The sequence below is a fragment of the Pempheris klunzingeri genome, chromosome 5 (assembly GCF_042242105.1).
Source record: "Pempheris klunzingeri isolate RE-2024b chromosome 5, fPemKlu1.hap1, whole genome shotgun sequence".
Lineage (NCBI taxonomy): Eukaryota > Metazoa > Chordata > Actinopteri > Acropomatiformes > Pempheridae > Pempheris > Pempheris klunzingeri.
The window spans coordinates 27,714,491-27,734,468 of NC_092016.1; the positions used below are offsets into that span (position 1 = coordinate 27,714,491).

Sequence of the window (19,978 nt, forward strand, 5' to 3'; positions counted from 1 at the left end):
TGTGCACACACCTGCAGTAGGCACCGCAGTGGGGTATTTAGCAACTCAAATGATACCTGTGTACTCGAGTATGCCAAAAAGAGTGACTTCTGGCACATTTTTTACCTTTATTAGATGGCAACAGTAAGAGGCAGACAGGAAATGGTGGACAGAGAGGTATGACATAATTCTCGCTGGTTGTGACCATGTGCCATGTACTGTAACCATTCAGCTATGGAGACACTTTAGCAGAGGCTTATTTTGTGTCATGCAATATCATATAATGTCAAGTAAGTCAACAGGCCATTTCTCTATCACAGATGAATATATCATTTTGGAAACTTGATGAAAACTGGCAAAACAATCTCACCACATGGTCCATTTTTCAGAACACACAGGAATTTTCATCAAGCTCCAGGACGGCCATTAAATGGGCCTTTTAGTGAGACTTTTGTCAACTGCTTCAGAGAAGAAACTGCTGTTCATAAAGTCAACTTTCAATCTCAAATTTCAGTCTCAGTAAATTTAAACATTTACCATCTTGTGATAACTCGACTACTTAATATGCTGAAAATGATTGAATGATATGAGCTGGTCTTTGGTCCAGTTTCCTATCGATCAGCAGAATATGCTTTGTTTTGATCTTTTGATTTATATCTTCTTCATGGATTGAGGTAGCAATGGTGGTGCAGGGTGGCAGGTCATCAACACTGTCCAGGAAATCAGTGGTTACGTGACTTCATGTTTCCAATTCTTTGTGAGTAAAAAGGCAGTGATAATCCTAAATGCGCATGCATGTTCACCTAAATGCTACAATCCATTGTTTTCTCAGGTTACTTGATACCTTTAGTAACTTTAGGATCTCCTCTACAAATCCAAATAAAGTTTTGTGAGAACAATATGTTGCCAAACATCATGAGTTTAGTTTGAGTGAAACAAATAGGAGGTCAGTGAGATTTAAGAGGCTAACAAAGTCATGTCACATTGGTGTACTTTCTTTACTATTGTAAAAATGTAATCATTTGTTAGCTCTTATCTTAAATGAATTTGTTTATTTTGTCTTAACTCCCCTTTTACTTTGTTTGTATCTCATGGAGAAACTCACCTTAAACTTGCCATGGAAGATGACATCTTGTAAAAAATGTGGCGCCTGTTGCTGAGACCCAGAGGTTGGAGAGTGGTCCACTACCACCTCTGCTTCCTCTGTCATCGTCCAGTCCCAAAGGGTAAAAAGCAGAGATAAACTGAAGTGGCAAAGAGTTGTTCCCAAAAAGACGTGTCCAGTCTGTGCTCTTTGTTTCTCTACGTCTGTGTCTACTGGATGAAGTGCCTCATTGTAGGACAGCGTCTGGCGTTAAAGGCCCCTCTCCTGCTTCTGCTCTTAATTTTCTTCTGACTTGCCACTTTTCTGTGCCTTTGCACGTCTCCCTTTACAGCTCTGTGTGGAGCGCTGTTTCTGTCTCAGAGTGGAGTGGCTGAAGTGAGCCTGCAGCCTTGTTACTTGAGAAGCCGTCTTTGAGCCAAGATCTAAACTTAGACAACGATAAAAGTCTGATGAACACAAGGTGCCCTCCCTCTTTCTCTCTGTCTCTACTCAACTGTAATCACTACAAGATCAGCCACCCCAATACACACCCAACATCTCTCTCTCCCTCCCCCTCCCTCCCGTGGCTACTAATCACCAAGGTCAAATGTGATGCATCACATGTAAGAGAAATGACAACATGGCTCAGCTGACAAACTTAAAACATTCCCAAACAGCACTCTCATTGAGTCAATAGATGAGTTAGGCTGTAGACTGCATGAATGAATGCTCAGCTCTAAGGACCCTTAGTGATTCTGTGCATGTGTGTATACTTTATATACAGTATATAATGAAGATTATATTATACTATATATATGATAATATTTCATCGTGTATTTCATTTGTTTCTTCATGTGCAGCAGAACTAGATTTCCAGTTTGTTTCAGTCACTTCTCTGATGTGAAACATGCCCTGTATAGTGTACAGTCCTTATAATCCGTACAGTCCAACCATAACAATCTGTTACCATATTGATCTTACAGCTTTGGTAACAGTAACAGTTATGACAGTCCAGAGGGAGTGATGGCCTAAAGATGACAGAAAAGGAGCTTGTGACAGAAGGCTGCTTGTTCAAACCCTGGGTGTATAACACAAGATACGGTAAGATCAACTTTATTCATCCCGAAGGAAATTACTTTGCCGGAACACAAATACAAAAGGTTAGTAATTAAATAAAATCCAAATAAGAATACAAAGTACAAAGTGTAAAGTGTCTAAGTGGATGCAAAGAAATAGTGCCTAACAAATTGAAATAAAAATAAGTACAGAATGTAAGGGAAAGTAAACAGTAAACAGGTATTGCACAGGAATATTGCACTTGACAATGACACCATAGCTTATTGATAGTGAAACTATTACACATGATAATATTGCTCATGATTGAATGAGTTACATGTAGTTAAGTATACATCTCTGTGGAAAACATGCCACTCGTCCAAGACTTGACTCAAGAGAAAGACCTAAGTTAAGCACAACAGCACTGGTGAAATATTGCTCAGTAAGAGTACATTCATTTGAAGCTGAACCCCCCACTCTACTCTATGGACACTCCACAACTCCATTACTGCAGGAGGCACCTCCACCAGTGTGCTTTTAAACTCTTTTTAAGTAAGTTTAATCGTCCCCGCATGTGACATGCCCAAGTGGGCCAAGTCTAAACACAACGTTTTCACACATAAACACTGTAAAAAGGTTGCTGTAAATTTTACAGTAACTGACTGGCAGCTCGATGCCAGTCATTTCATTTACAGTGTCACTACTGTCATTTCATTTACAGTGTCTTATTACCATATTTTTATTTACAGTACCATTAGATTTTCAATTACAGTTTAAATTCCATTTACCAATGAACATTTGTCCTTAGCATTTACATTACATTTCAATTGTAGAACTTTTATTTCTAAAGCATATAAATAACATAACCACACACAGTGTCCACTAAATCTAATGTCCACAAGGAGCTAACATGCTGATGTTTACCACATTCACCATCTTAATGAAGTGTGTTAGCATGCTAACACAAGATAAAGTCAGAGGATCACCATGCTGCTAACGTGACTAAAATGTGAATTCAGTCATGAGGGATTCAAGCTGGTACTTTGTCTTTGTGCCCTTCTTGCCAGATTCCCTGCTGATTGGTGACTTTGATGTGGATTTCAAGTGATTGGTTGATTCTCAGAGTAAACCTGCAAGCACAAGAAACATTATTTCTCAAACCAGTGTTTCCCCACCTGTGAGTTGCAGGTATGCTGTATGGTATGCATTTATCTGTAATAAAATGTACTACATATAGTAAATTGCCTTGCCTGTAAAAGCATCTTGTGCTACACATCTAAATCTATTATAGCCTATGGTCAGCCTATATATAAAATCTATTATAGCCTATGGTCAGCCTATATATAAAATCTATTATAGCCTATGGTCAGCCTATATATAAAATCTATTATAGCCTACGGTCAGCCTATATATAAAATCTATTATAGCCTAAAGTTTTTTGAACTGAACTGAACCCTCTTAAATGGTAAATGGTCTGTATTTGTAGACTACTATTTCAACTACTCAAAGTGCTTTACATCACATCCTCATTCTCCCGTTCACACTTCATTCATACAGGAGGGATCTAATTAGGAGGAGACTATTCTTTCATACTCATTCACACACTGAAGCTGCTTCAGGAGCAAGTTGGGGTTCAGTGTCTTGCCCAAGGACACTTGGGGATCGAACCCCCGACCTTCTGATTGAGGGACGACTCACTCTACCACTGAGCCACAGCTTACCCTCTTAACTCTGCTGAGTATCAGCCTGTTAAACCTCTATTCTCTCTCCTCCTGTCTCAATGATCACCTGTACTGTACAACAACAGATGTTCTATTTGAGCGAGTGCCGGCCTCTAGTTTCATCAAGAGTGTGGGGGTCATATCTCCAGAGTAGAAGATCTCTGTAGCAGTATACCACAGCCTTAGACGGACTGTTTCTGTGTATTTTGGGGAAACATGCTCTCTGTGAGTCATTGTGCTGCTACAGTCTTCTCCAGCTAGCAGGATCAGCTGTAGTCTAGTAGCTGATAAACCAACAGTCTTCAGCTGTAAGGATTGTCAGGATAATAATAGGGAGACCTCAGAAGCTATAGGACATTGAAGCAAACTCTCTAGCTGATCAATACTCAGCCATAGTAGCCATTCTTGATCCAAACATCTTGATAGCGTTGCTCAGTGACCAACGTCAGCGTACTGGACACAGACTGCCATCTACATCTGCTGGACCTGCAGCGACTTTAGTTCAGCAATTAACAAAAAATGGAAGAAATGAATAACTTGCACAGTCTGGAGAACAAGCTGGAGTCTTTCTCTTACTAACTCTATCTACTTCCTAGTGAGCTCTAATATATGAGGGATAAGCTGATGCATCACTTTTTCTCATGATACAAACCCCCTGATCGGCACAAAATCACATTGCCACCACTTTTTAGTGAACACTGCATTACATTTTGACTACATTTTCACATAATAACTATTATGTTAATTTAAATGGCTTTCAGCTAATATAATAGTGTAAAAGTACAACCTCATACCCTTCTAACCAAGCATCATTTGAACCATTTACTTTAGCTTTGACTTTACCAGAGGACAGTGTCACTGGTATCCTAATACACTTTTAGTGTTTAATGTTACTGCTTTCTCTAACGTTGATCACTGTCACTTTGTTATGCTGACTGTGCATGTAGCTCAGTGTCCCTGTGTACATGTTGGGTCTTACAAGTGTATAAATTATGCAGAGTTACATTTTGGTTGTGATCCCAATCTCAGCCGGTGAAAAGGGCAGAAAATACATCAGACTTAAGACACAGTTTATGTAACGATAACGTTAGTTAAGGCTAACTGGTTTACGTTAATGCTACATCACCAGTTTCTCTGTCTGTTTAGCTAATGTTAAGGTAATCTAAATAGTTGATGTCAATGTTACAGTTAGCACCATGACCTTTTGTAATTTCAGTTAACTTTAGTTAACTCTAACATTAACGTTAACACTAGTTATATCTACCTACAGTAGAGACCTAACTTTAAGACAGAGGGAAAAATAAGTCAGCCTGCCTACCTAACGTTACTTCTCTCAATTCAAGTGACTACATTTGAAAATGTTTTACTGAAAATAGTGATAGAAATAATATACTTACGTGTTTGACGCTGGTCAGTTATCCAGCATTACTTTTCTCTTCTGTCATTTAACCACCACGTCCAACCATTAACAATTAAAAAGAATTTAAAAAGAAATCTGCCTTCCCTTTAAATCTCCCCACAGAAACCTTTGGCATGGATCCTGTACAGAGTTATCTAAAGGAAACCCTGGGACCACAGAATAAAAGAAAACTCAAACGTAGTAAGTCCTGATAGAACCACTATATGGATATTCCTCAACATGAAATGAATCTAAATCATCTAGAAAACTTCTGCTTCCTTTGACCAGAAAAAATATATTATCTATATTCATTAGATCACACAGCAAGAAATACAAATGTTAATATAATAATACTTAACTCTACAGTTGCATAGGAATGTTTGTGAAAAGAAGTTTCACATTATTCAGGATATATTTCTGGGGATGAGGGGACATCCTTCTTTACTGTGGGAGTGATCACACTGTTATGGTACATAAAAATCTGGAACAGAGACTAAATACAGTTTGAGTAATTGACTTCATTACTGTCAGGTTTTACAGTGGAGCTCGGAAACCTGCGACATTTTTCCTCAAGTATATTGAAAAGTGACCAAAACATGAAGCTTGAAGTGAATTCTGTGTAGATTTTCCTCTGTGAAGCTGTTCCAGGAAACTGTCCTTTCTTCCATGATTGTTTACTTTATGAGAGCTAAGATCCAGAAACTTTCTGTACAACTTCTTATTCCTGACACTTCAATCCCACAAGCTTATGTAACACAGCAGCAACATCCGCACTGAAGTGTATTTTTAGACTTTAGGAGTTAAAAAAATATACAGAGAATCAAGCAAAGGAAAGCAGGGACCTTGTAGAGCACTTGCTGTCAAGCTCCCGTGGGACATCATGTGTCTGACTCGATGCTGGGAGCAAGATGTAGAGGTCAAAGGTTAGTTCTCACAGGAAACAGAAGGAAGTGGTGTTTGTGTTCACATACTGCAACTCAGCTTTTACAACAACAATGGCCCAAATTGTGTGTACACCAGTCAAATTAAGTTTTAACAAATGTGGATTTTACAGGTCAGCTTTGAGACATCTTCAGTGGTCTAAAGACTTGTGTCTCACAGGAAAGAGCGTCAACAGGCAGTATTACTACAAGACTGGGTAGCGCTTATGGTAATATGGTACACAAAGTTGAGTACTGACAACTTCTAATGCTGCTACTGCTTCCTAAGGAATGAGTGAGAAATAAATCAGGGATGACAGTTAGTGATATGTTAATAAGTTGTTCCTGAACAGCAAAGACTATATAGTCTATAATCTCTGAACCCCATCAGGTGGCCCGCAGGCCAGACACCTGTCATAGCATGTGAAATAAAGAGAACAACGTAACAAACTAAGAACTCACTGTTCTAGATTTATTTTGGCCTAATTTCACACCATACACTTAACCTACAGCGCCATTGCAAGACCATGACCTATCACATAATGATGCGCTCTGCTTAGCTAATGTGAGTTACAGATGATCAGTTGCTTTCCTAAACGAAGAACATGGCCTGCACAAAAAAACACTAAGTTGACACCAAGAAAACCGTTTAAACAGTTTAAGTTTGACTGGGCTGATGAGATTAGTTTTATTTTACAGGACTGCGTCGATGCTAAACTGACATGCTTGATATTCACGCTGACTGTAGCTGTCTGCAAATCAGAGAATCTAAAGCTGTCACACTGATTGGTGAGTGAACATCCAATTATTTTGGTCCATTTGTAAATCTTATTGTTGTATGATAACAATTACAACAATAAGACTAATAGTTTAATTTGTAAAGCACTTTTCATTCTTTTTCAACCCCCATAGCACATTAGGTATACTGGCAAAATGTACAAACTTTCAATTGTGTTCAATGAACAACTCAAACAAGTACAATTTGAATAGCTCAACACAACTAATATTACAAGTGGTTTCTCACACAATATGTCACTTTTAATGACTTGGAAGCACAGTTCACAGTTGAAAGCTAAAGGAACACTGGCTGCACTACCTGGACGTGGCAGAAAGAGGAAGCTATCAACAGCTGCCACCAGATTTCTGAGGAGGCAGGAGGCCAAAAACCTTTGAGCGACTGCAAAGATCTGCAGTAAGACTTGGTGGCAGCAGGCACTGAGGTTTCAGTTTCTACAGTAATAGCTCCAATATGCTTGAAACCATATAAATAAGCCACAGACATTTTGGGATTCCTTTCTGTGGAACGTTGAAACAAAAGTAAAGTTCCAGTGGTTTGTCAGCGGTATGTCTGGAGGAGGAAGAATGAGGCATGAAAAGAACACCAAGCCTACAGTGAACTATGGCGGCAGCTCTGTGATGCTCTAGTGCTGCTTTGCTTCTTCTGGCACTGGAAACCTGCAGCGTTTGGAGGTCACGATGGATTCAAGTCAAGAAAATGTCAGCCCATCTGTGAGGAAGCTGAAGCTTGGGTGTCATCGGACCTTCCAACAGGACAATGATCCGAAGCAAACCTCCAAGTCCACCAAGGCTTTGCTTCAGAAAAAGTCCTGGAAGATACTAGAGTGGCCGTCACAGTCACCTGACTTGAATCCCACAGAAAATCTCTGATGGGATTTGAAGAAGGCGATTACAGTATGCCCAAGAATATTTGAGACCTAGAGACTTTTTTTGTCTGACTATGCATCACATTTGCAGCAGGTCATAACAGCAAAAGGTGCTCTACTAAGTACTAAAGATGCTTGTCAAGGGGTTGAATAATTTAGAGACTGCAGTAGTCATTAAAAGTGGCAGATTGTGTTGAATGTGGAGAAACAACCTGTAATATTAGTTGTGTTGAGCTATTTCAATTGTTCTTGGTTTGAGTTGAACACAGCTTAAGTGTGTACATTTTGCACTGGGGGTTGAATCATTTTGAGTGCACCTGTATGTCCCACTGGCTGCTGTGTATAAATCTGCATTACTCCTCAAGCATATTGTAACCACCATGTCTTCCATAGTGTTTTAATTAAACGGTTAGTTTATTTTGTTGTGTGATCCTCATCACAGGATTTGATAATCCCAGGCCTAAACCATTTTACCACCACCACTAGTACTGCTACTTGAACCCTGGATGTTTTGGCCCTTGACTTGATATTCTTGACATAATTTGGCCCTTGGGGAAAAGTAATTGGGGACGCCTGTAGTAGATAATGATCAGTTACTAAAGAGCAGACTGGGAAATGCTATATTAATTAATCATTATGTAATAATTAGTGCATCATCATACTGACCACTGTCTTCCTGAGTGGTTGTTGATGAATCAGAAACAAGATTTACCAAATTAATGATTAGTTACGCTTTTTGCACACTCCCATACAAAGTGATACATCATCACTAGTTGCCAAGTAGTGCCTCATTCCTCCATCATCAAGTGGTACATTACGCTGAGTAGTTACTAAGTAATCTCATATTATTTCACAGTTAGCCTGCTGATATCTTCAAATGTGTTGACTACTTTTACTACTTTGCCAGTATTCTTCTGTATGTAAGGTCAATAGACATACCATAATCCTTCGGAGGTAAAAGGTATTGGCTTTCTATTGACCATGCAATTTTGTCTTCCCATGTCAAAACTGACCCAGCCTGGTTTGACTGTTTATAAAGCATGTTGTCATAAACCTTTTTAGGCAACTTCCTTCTAACCCATTTTCATAATTTTAAACTATACACATTTCATGGTATGTAGACCTCATTTACATTTAATTATATCTATTATTATATATTTAAGTATGGTATGCACTGGTTTAGTAGGTAACCCACAACAGAAGAACAAATCATTCAAAAATGGACACTTATTTTGTTACACAAAAATGCAATGCATTGCCTTTTTTAAGAATGATAATAAGTATTGCATGAAAATTGTGCAATACCTTGTGAAGGTTGTCAACTTCCCCTTGATTATGGTTGCAGCCCAGGATGATCCCTGTGAAAAGTGCTCTTTAGAAGCACATTTGTTCTCTTTTTGCGACCATAGGACATAAGAGCACTTGTCTCAGTGAAAGAACACATAAAATCTAAATCAAACCCGGTCTCTTCCCACCAGCAGTCCAGTCTTACTGGTCCCACCATGGTCAGCTTTTTCTTCAGCAACTCTTTGTCCTTTTGACATTCCTCTTCAGGCTTTCCATCAGCAGGTTTACCAGTCTATATTTGAATGTTTCAGGCATAGTTTACTTACTGATTGAAGGCAAAGGACCAAGTCCTCATTCACAGTGGCGTTAGTGCTAAGATTATACATCAGTGGCAGGGGACAACCACTTGGTTTTTTTTGTTTGTCTCATTCAGACTGTGCTGGTCTTGTGTTCCAATCATTAAACTGAAAGACTCATGAGATAACGAAATATCATTGAGCCAGACTGGGGATGCCAGAAACGAGCCATAGCTTCTTCACTAGAAGGTGTGTGCCAGCAAGAATCAACAGACCTGGTTATGTCTGTAAGTCTATCCTGTCCACTTGTTGGCTTACACACCTTGCCCCCCCCCCGGTTTGTCATGTCCAGCACTGTCTTTTCAAATGCCTCTAGCTGAAATAGCTCAAAAAATGACTTTATGGCATCAATATAAGACACTGCATACTTTTGTCTTCTGCCACTGTGAGGGATGAAAGACCAGAGACAATTTCCATCCTATGGCTGGAAACCATCATTCATCTGAGGAGATTCCTCTTCCTCATCAGTAGATTCCTCTTCATCATCAGTGGAAGCATGATCCTGATAACGTTCAGTGTTTTGCTCTACTGCTAACACGTGGGAAAACTCTCAAAAGTAAATAAAGAGTAAATGAAGAGCAGACTCCTGTTCTGTTCCACAATTAGATTAACTTGCTACTTTCCAAATTCACAATGGAAGGACATCTTGTTTGTTCATTGTTTATTCCATTGTTTGCATTTATCACTTAAGGCAAACAATTAAGTTTGGTAAAGAGGCGCGTGTTGATGCTGTGGAGTTGCTGAAGGCTTATATTGCAACCCAGTCTCATGGAAGTTCATGAAATAGTCATGAAAGGTTAATCTATGAATTTGTGTCTGAGCACGAATTTCAAACCGATGTATTTCTATGGAATTATCTGTTTATATCACACCTTTTCTTCTGTCAGTAGGACCTGGAAGCACGTACGCTGTGCTGTTATCTCTCATTTTATATCTGTTTTTTAACTGTAACCGCTACATTACTCAACATTTAACCACCAGATTTGATCCTTATCCTCCCTGTATTTTATCAGTCCACATCGGTCCCCTGCTGGTCAACAACATGTGTTTAGTAAGTCAACAATTTGAGCGGTTTATGCTATGACCATCCATTTTAATTGATTTTTCCTGTGATACTGAAAAACCATGCTTTTTGTCAGTTTTCGATAGCAAAAGCAGCTCGACTGTTTCTATGGAGCTCCATTTTGCTCCGTTTTGCCTCACTGGCAGCACTTTCCTGTTAACTATTAACTAATAATAACTATCTATTTTCTTGTGCTTTTATTATCTTTTACGTGCAATTTAATTTTTCTGTGTTCATTGTGTTTTATGTCCCTGTAAAATGATTTGAATTGCCTCGAGTCTGAGAGGTGCTATACAAATACACTTACCTTGCCTTAAACATCTCACAAAAAACCCGACAACAATACGGCAGACCACCATTTGGAATTATTTCCTACTGGACTCAAAAACAAGCAAACATTTTTTCTGTTTTTTCACAGTGGAAGCATAATATATAAATTATAAAATGTGAAATTTATAGGATTTTGTTAAGACCAGAAGCACACCCAAGAAGATGGACCAAAATGTAAACAGATGATAAAAAGGTGCAGGAGGAGAGTACAGGTGGAAACGATCAGGGCGGGCAGATCACAGGAGTGGGAAACACACAAGGGCAGAAGGTCAAGGAGCCTGAAACGAGAGGGAAGAGTTGAACGACACAATAAAACAGGAAATACACTCCACAGTCCAGCTGAACTCAATAAGTCGGCTTTGTGTGTGCGTTGTCTGTTCCATGTGGGGACAGGTTTTGATGAAATCAGGTTTACAGTAGGGGTGGGACAAAAACGCAATACAATATATCACCACCCTTAAAGTGTTTTGTTTAATTGTTTAATTTAACATAGAATATTTTCAGTGATATAAGCCGTAACACTTTCCCAGAACATTATGTCTTTTCCATCACAATAAACAAAGTGATGGAAATGACATTTTGTCACCTTTGAAAACAATCTAATGCTACATTAGCATGCTAATGTCTGCGTATTAATTAAACACAAAATACACATTATAAAATGTTATTGCTCTTATTATTTCTATCTTTAAAGGATATACGAGCTGTTTGGAAATGACAACCAATAAATATATCTTCAATTTACCAAAAATATGACCTTGATGTTTTCTAATGTTAGTTCCCTCCATGGAGCAGCTTCGTCCTGCAGCCATGTGCTCTCCTGTCACATGACTACTGCTGTGATCACCAAGGGTACAACCCTTCAAAAAACTCCCACAACTTACAGTTTGCACAGCGTGATGGGAATGACAGTGACCCCAAGGGACAGGTGTTCTTTTTATGAAAAAATACATAAAACACTAATGTATCTTACAACACATGATACATTTCATTAAAATTGGCATGTAAGTGTCATTTGTATATAAAATTAATGTTAGGTCAATGTTAAATAAAAAAGATTAGCAGGGTTGACTGTCCAAAATGTGAGGACAAAGGATATACAGCAAGGACCACACATGTAACAGAAATAATGACTAGACCAGTCATTATTTCTTGGCATATACATTGACTTATTTTGTGTGTGTTCATTTTGGTGTTAAGTGAGTGCCACAAAGAGAAAAGATAAGAAATGTGTTTTTGTTCTTCTTATTTCTGCTAGGGACATAAACATGAAGATAGTTGAAGAATCACCAGTGTATAACACATGAAGGAGACCCAGCACAGCACCGGGTCACATGTTTGTTCATTCATCACCATACATACACACTGTTCACTGCTGCTGGCCACCAGCTGTTTGTCCAAATGAACGCTGTATTTCCCAATGATCTAAAATGCATTCCACATATAACAGCACCAATGTTTTTGACAGAACCTCGCCAGGTTTATGGTCCACACCCCCACGCGATCATGAGTGGAGCTCTGAGCGATAACTAAGCATGGTGACAGTGACTGACTCCGCTCTCTGCTGACACCGTGCGGCCTTCCGCTGCCATTACACCCAGCGCACTGTAAACAACACTACGTCACTTCCGCTTTCAGGTTGACAGCAAAACAACAGAAGCAGGAGCGACAAAAACACACACACACACACACGCGCGCGCCCACACACACACACACACACACACGCAGGGAGCGCTTCAGGGCTGCTTCTCTAACAAAATGAAGGTAAGCGAGAAACCTCGGTTTTCTTTTAGTGGACTGTAACAGCAGCTGTGTCAAGTCACAAGATATGTGCGGACGTGATAGAGGTATGGTCTGTGTGTGTGTGTGTGTGTGAGTGTGTGTGTCGCCCAGAGCAAGTTAACGTTACCAGCAGAGAACCCCCAGCACCCAGTGTGTCCTCACTGGAGCACCAGAGCCTGTCCTCTGGGGGGGGGGGGGTCCACAGCCTTAACCTCAGCTTCAGAGGGACTGAGGACTGATGTGTAGTTAGTGTGTGTGTGATGGAATATATTGGTTTCCCATCCTGTGTTCTTTGTGTCTTTGGAACCGAATGCTTCATTGTAGGTTTATCTTGGCAACAAATGATAGTTTAGGTAAATGTACAGTATGGTAGAATCAGAAGCTGCCGCAGGAATATTATTTCACTGGAATAATGTGTCTGAGACCCTTTTGGATTTAGTTTGATTGAAAACATGCGACGAGCCCATCACTGCTCCTCTGTGACCAGGGGGCCCAGCCATGATAGTTTGGGATACATCTCCAATACCTGCTTTGTCTACTGTTAAAATGTGACAGCCCCCACAAACATCAAGTGAGTTAATGTATGATATAATAAGGTCGGTAAGAGAGCAATACACACAAACGCACACTTACATGTTTGTGTGGATGAATCAGATGAATTCACATTATTGCCTTATTATTATGGTCTACTGAGATCAATTTGATTAAAAAGGACCTGGATTATCTTTCCTTCACACCATGGGTAAAGCAGTCTCACTGAAAGTATGTAATATTTTGTCTCCTAAGTTAACGGAGAACTTAACAGCTGTGTCACCCAGGAATACTGATCCACCTTCCTGTGGACGGCTCCTTCGGGGCTATTTCTTCTTCAGTAAATAACTTTTCTCTGCACAATTATTTGAACTCTGTAACGCTGAGTTGACGCTGTCTTTCAGGTGCTGACTTCACAGCAGGAGGTTGAGGAGGAGAGCAGCTCATCTCCGGTAGACTGCAACAACCACCACAACTGTGAGGACAGCGAACAGGAGGAAGTCCCCCCCTACCTACAAGAGGAACACCCACATGGTGTGGAACTACATTCATATACTAGATCTTGAGAATTTGCGATCTTCACAGGTCGACGTGGTTCCTGGTAACCAAGACCAGACCTTAGACCCAAGTCAGGCCAGGTCTAAATTCTTTTCCCAATGTATATCTGATAGTGTCAGGTATGTGTGTCAATATGTGTGACGTTAGAGTGGACATGGTGATGGGGCTGGTAGGATTGGAGAAGTTACAGTGATAGCTAGTGTGTTCTAGTGTGTGTGTGAGTGGACAAGGTACAATGTTCATTTATTTGTCCTACATAATCAAAAAAACTATTTTTTTATGATGTACAGAGGATAAATCAAAGAGCCTTACAGTCTCACAGAGATACTTTTCTACCTCTTGGCAGACGGCATCAGGGTGGGCAGGCTGTGGCTGGGGTGGATGTGGTCTTCTAGTATTCTTTGGGCTCTGCACAAGCACCTCATCGCAAAAGGATCACTGGTGAAGGAAATCTTCAGATTTAATCGGACTCTATCTTATCCAGCAATGTTTATTGATGCTCAGCTGAGGAGAACAGAGAACGAGACCCTGGCATGGAAATTTTGCTCTCATTAGTTTCCTGAAATTCCTCCACCCCCAATCCACTGACGTAGACAGAGGGGGGGGTGTTTTGCCTCCTTTTCTCTAAAATCAACGATGAGCTCCTTGGTTTCGCTGCCTCTGATCAGGAGGTTATTCTCTGTGCACCACAGAATGTTGGTTTCTTCCCAATAGGAATTTTCACTGTTCGTCCGATGAAGGTGGTGTCGTCTGCAAACTGCACAACAGAGTTCTCTTCGTGTCAGGGATTGCAGTCGTGGGTGTACAGTGGGAACACGAGGAGGCTGAGGGCACAGCCCTTGGGGGCTTAGGAGTGGAGGAGGTGTGATCAGCAGACTGAACTGTCTGAGGTCTATTTGTGAGGAAGTCCCATATCCAATTGCAGTACTATATAGGCCCAGAGTGCTAAGTCTGCCATCCAGGTTCATAAGGAAGATGTTTTGAATGCTAAAATCAACAAACATTCTGGTGTAGGTGTTACTTTATATCAAGGTTTGTGAAGGAATTTAAGATGGCATCCTGTGTGGATCTGTAGGCTCCAAATGCAAACTGGTGTGTCCAGGCTGGTTGGGATGTTGTTACTGATGTATTGGAGAACTAGTTCATTAGACCTACCTGCTACTACAAGTCAATGTGCTGCCATTACCATGGTTTTAGTGGGAGTGAGGTGGGGGGGGGGGGGTCAGGGTGTCCTACATATGTGAATGTAGTGCCTCTCTCTTTGTGACTCATCTCTGTTTGTCTGTCTCCGTCTGTCTCGAACACAGATAAGGACCACCCCGGGCTAGAAGGAGGAGTCATGTGGAGAGTCGGTGGCGGTCTCTTCAGCATGACTCGAAATGTTGTTGGTGCTACCCTGGGGGGTGTCGCGTGGGTAGGAACTAAAAGTTTTGAGCTTACCAAGACAGCCGTGACCAGTGTGCCAGCAGCCAGCGCAGGATTGGTCAAAGGGAGCGTCTCCATGGTTACGGGAGGTGTTGGAGCAGTGGGATCTGCGGTGGCAAGTAAAGTCACACTGAAGAAGAAGGACAAAGCTGACTGAGGGACAGTGGGCAGTGTGTGTGTGTGTGTGTGTGTGTGTGTGTGTGTGTGTGTGTGTGTGTGTGTGTGAGAGAGAGATCCTAACAAGAGCAAAATACCTCGAAAGCTTGGAAAGGGTTATCATCACAGTTCTTTAGATTAAAGCAGTGTATTTACTCATGCAGCTACAAAGATACAAATGCAGCTAGATATAATTCACTGTCAGTGGAAGTTTGCAACACAAGGAAGAAGGGCCATCAATGGTGCAGAGGTGCAACATACATGGGGAGTTTAGAAACGTTTAACTTTATGTAAATGTCCTATAATCAATGGTAACAATATGATAAATTGCCACAGAAAATGAATATTCTCTGAGAACAATTACCCAATCAGAGAATTGTACCAACTTCAGACGAAGTCCCAATGATACCCTTTTGTTTTTGAATCTGATATTCCCTCTTCCCCCATGAAATTAGGATGTGATAGGAATTCATAGCCTGGTCTACATCATTCTGAGTCTGAAGTCATTTTGAGTTTCACTAAGCCGGCTTTAGCCAGCATGCAATTAGCAGAAGTTAAGAGGTTCTACAGAGAATTGAAAATTCAGTAATATGGAAAATATATGTTTTAATGAAGAAAATGTTGATGATTTGATCTGGAAATACTGTCAGCAATAATTCGACAAGGTGCTCTGATGTGGAAAGAAATAGGAATATTTTCCCGCAAAATAAGACTTCCCTCCTCGGGGAACTTTTTCCCGTTTTTCCATATCATGGCACCTCAGAGGACATTATCACTGTTGTAACATGGACAAAGAAACAAAAGGGACGTTGTGATCAGTTACTGAACAGAGATATTTGAAGCTGTCATTGCTTGGCTGGGCCAATAAGCTTCATAACTAGTCTAGTCCTCCTGCCTTGAGTCAAATATTTAGCACTGCCAAGGAGCAACAGTCCTTTTACTCTGGCTAGATACAGTCAGCAGGAGACGTGTTGTTAACATTGCAAAGTAACTCGTTGCCAACACAATGGTGTGGAATAAATATGCAGTGCCAAGCAAGTATTTAGTTATTGGTATGGATGCATGTAGCCGTTCAGAAAGAACTTTAAACTGGACAAGAGCTATTTACAACCACCATGCAGTCTTGGGTATTAATTTGGTCCAGGACCAACTTAAAATTGGGGAACGCAGTTCAGAGATGTGGAACCAGGCTCACACATTTCTGCAGGGTTTGTAATGCAGTATAGGTGTAGATCTGGGCGCGGATTGTAGGACATTTTCCCGCCAATGTTAGGATTCTGCTCCACTATCCCTACCAGTGTTTTAATGAGGTAACACTTGACCTTTGCTGATTATAATATAAGATGTATATGTACATTTCAGGAGTAAGCTGTTAGCTAATCTGTGAATCACTGCTCAGTCATGTCGGTTTAACATCAACCAATGTTGTTATTGTGACTGAAAAAGGTGAAAGATGGAGGATATCATATCCTATTTCAAAGAAGACCCACAGTGTGAGACATAGCATCTGTGATAAGAAGGTTTAGTATTTAAAGATGAGCATTCTTCTTGTAAGCCTTATGTTTAGAAAACAAACACCATCACTCCTCCTCCCTTTGCTCATGTATGGATAAGCAGTTCTTATTATATGGATCATTATGACATAAACATGATTTGCATTCGAGTCATATTTTTGTCATTAAAAACCTGGTAGCAACTCATCCAGCACAGAGTCACGGTGGAGGCAGGTGGAGGCAGGTGGAGGCAGGGCTGCAGCTGACCTCTGAAATGACTGGCTATATGTCAATTGATTGAGTTTTGGATTGGTTTAAAGGCGAGTAAGACAGGTTGAAGCTGAACTTTTCTGCATAATTTGTGAGTTGTGTAGTCAAATCAACAAAGTTAAAAGAGTGGACAGAGCCTCAGAATTGCAGGAGACGTTTGAAACCGAGCAGGTTTATACTACACAATATTTTTGTATGTTAAAATGGTGACTGGATCAGATGAAGCAACTGTAGAGTCATACATTATAGCTGTGAATTTACTTCACGTTGATTCCTAACCAATCGCTGTTTTATGACGCACAGGGCGCATCTTTCAAGAACAAGAATGTAAACAAACAATGTTGTCTGAAGTGATGTGTATCATGCTCCCTTTCTCCAAACTTCCACCTCACAGCACCAACAAATCCATTCCTCTTTCAGATAGGGCTAGAATTTTTGTGTCACTGTCTGATTTGCAATATATAGGCTGTTTCCAGCAGCTAGTGTGTTTTTACTGTATGTTTACATTTAGTATTGAGATTATGTACCTTTACTTGATATTATTTCCACTGATGTATGTGTACATGCATGTCTTAGCCATTGTCTTTGCTGCCAACCTATAGATTAACTGGAGCCCGTATCGTAGCTCCTACGTGTATCTGTTCTTACATGCAGAACACAAATTTTGGTAGAGCACCATTTCACAAATGGTACTGGGGGATAAGTTTGTCACAGTTTTGTCACAGTGGAATTTGTGGTTGTTAGTTAAGAATGATTGTGAGGTTTTTGTCAGCCATGACACAGTCAGCAGAAGAAGCTTTTATTTGGCCAAGCTGCCCAAATAGAATCAGTGATTTTGTATTTTCCCATTATCCTAAATGTGCCCGGCAAAACAGCAATAACATGGTAGCAGCATGTAAATGTACAGATCAAAGAGACCCGTATTTGACTGTCAGTATGGGATCATGACTCTAGGAAACTTTCAGTGAGTGAGATTTTTCTGAAAACATTTGGAGATTATTAGGAAATGACATGCCAATAAAATATTATGTCAGAGCGAAAAGAGCTACAAAGTGAGCAAGTATTGATATTATATTCATTTGGTGGCCACGAACAACACCTGGAACACGATAGAATGCTGATGTTACTCTTTGTTTGCTGGTTGAAATGTCACAGCTGGATGTAAAACAGCTGCTAAATGGTCTGTTACATGAGGATAAACTTTTTACAGTAGTATACATCTAGAAGACTATCCTGTCCCTTAGATTGTGGTAGTATTAAAACCAAACTCTGTTTGCATTTGTGTGAATTTTGTGTGAACTGGACTGTTGAAGTGAACCCACATTTTTATAAGTAAGAAAATAAGTCATTCTACATTGTGGCATGCTTTAGAATGGTGTTTCTCACATATAATAGGCTTTCTCCTGTCTCTCCCTCTTTCATGTTACATAACCTGGATTTCTTCTCTGTCTCCCTCACCCTCTCTGGCTCTTCCTGGGTTAAGATGCCTCTATGACGATTTTCAGACCAAGCAATTTTGTGTATTATAGATTTATTTTTGCAAATGGGATGAGTCTGTATTCTGTTAAATAAAAGCTGGTGTTTTCTGTCATGTCTTCAGTTTTATTCATATAGTCCAGTATCACAAAACTTGCCTCATAGGGCTTTACAATCTTACACTTTTTCCTCTTTCTCTTGCAGTGTTGATTCTGGAGGAGCTCCCAGATTTGTAGCCTCTAACTGTAGTTAGGAGCACACTGGTTTCTTTAGATTCATTTAGGTTATCTTAGCCTGGCTTGTAGCCGGTAACTAGCCTTAGCAGTCCAGACCAACTCTGCTGATGAAGGATGGTAGTGTGGGCGTCGGGGCACTCATTAACAGGAATGTTATTTCCTCTTAGGCAGCAATTATGCTGCAACCTGAGCTTCTCTGGACACCTTTACACTGATTCCTTCTACTTACCACTCATAGCATGCTTTACTGTGGTTGCAGGTAGGCTAGATGATATATTGGTAATAATATATATATTACCAATTATATTGGTAAGAAGAAGATCTTCTTCTACCATAACACCTGCAGAACTACGTCATACTGGCACAGGTTACCCACAAGGCACCTTCCTTAAAGGGGAAGGTCCTCTAGTAACTACAGTGGCCACAAGATGAGTCCATAGACTGTTTAGATAGGAAGTGTAGATGAAGGAAATGGGCATAGCCTCTCTGAGAACCATTTTCAAAATTGCCATCTTGGTTTTACGGTTGGTTAGCCTGCCATAAAACCTAACCAATCGGAAACAGTGATTGCTTAGTCACAAGGTAGTCACTCATTTATCCTGTATTTTATTCTGAATAGGACCAGAATTTACTAAATGAACATCATGCTCTCTTGTTGAAGACTTGAAACTAGCTGTTGAGGGCACATACTCTTTACTCTTTACATCCTCTTTATGGAAAGCGTCTTGAGATAACGCTGTTGTGAATTGGCACTATATAAATAGAGATTGATTGATACTCATTAGAAAAATGTTACTGAGGTAAGAAATCAAGTGAGACTTCTTTCTTTGTCTCCCTCTCCTTACTCTCTCACTTACACAGTGGGTTCATTTTTCAGACCCAGAAGCAACATCCACTACAGATGTGACGTTCGCGAACGAGTCGAGTCTTTGAATGGCTCTTTAAAGTGAACGATGAGAACCGATTCGCAGTTGCGAGCCGTTCTTATATGCAAATTGCCTGCGCTGCCTTCATGTGTCACCTGTGTGCCCCACGAGTCTGAGCTGTCCACACTGCCTTCACCTGAACGACTAATGACATCGAGTTTGAGTCGTCCACAGCACGCTGCATTCACGTGAACGCAGCTACAGATGCGCAGCATCAGGGGAGGAGATATTAGTGAGCGCCGCCCGACTGGACTGAAGAGATTCAC

General features: G+C 40.4%; 2 protein-coding genes and 1 long non-coding RNA gene across 4 annotated transcripts in view; 2 read left to right on the top strand and 1 right to left on the bottom strand.

Annotated features, from left to right (window-relative positions):
• The window catches only part of LOC139201484 (anoctamin-1-like), a 62,392-nt gene extending 60,919 nt beyond the window's left edge, over positions 1–1,473 (bottom strand). For both annotated transcript variants that reach the window (XR_011584314.1, XM_070830812.1), the window contains exon 1: positions 1,085–1,473. Coding sequence is in view for 1 of the 2 variants with exons in the window: in XM_070830812.1 (XP_070686913.1) it covers positions 1,085–1,189 (105 nt within the window). In the remaining variant the exon portion in view is untranslated. The remainder of the gene's footprint in view (positions 1–1,084) is intronic.
• An 11,059-nt stretch (positions 1,474–12,532) lies between these two features.
• On the top strand, positions 12,533–15,862 carry LOC139201497 (transmembrane protein 263-A). The gene is made up of 3 exons (XM_070830827.1): positions 12,533–12,623; positions 13,577–13,706; positions 15,038–15,862. The coding sequence occupies exons 1-3, from the start codon at positions 12,618–12,620 to the stop codon at positions 15,310–15,312; spliced, it is 411 nt and encodes a 136-aa protein (XP_070686928.1). The 5' UTR covers positions 12,533–12,617; the 3' UTR covers positions 15,313–15,862.
• A 1,126-nt stretch (positions 15,863–16,988) lies between these two features.
• On the top strand, positions 16,989–18,665 carry LOC139201501 (uncharacterized). The gene is made up of 2 exons (XR_011584317.1): positions 16,989–17,028; positions 17,067–18,665. It is a non-coding gene; the product is annotated as an uncharacterized lncRNA (long non-coding RNA).
• The last annotated feature ends 1,313 nt before the right edge of the window (positions 18,666–19,978 follow it).

Bases quoted from the DNA above. Each gene is read 5' to 3' on its own strand.
- LOC139201497 (XM_070830827.1), top strand. The intron at 13,707-15,037 runs GTGTGGAACTAC...TCTCGAACACAG, and splicing joins ACAAGAGGAACACCCACATG to ATAAGGACCACCCCGGGCTA.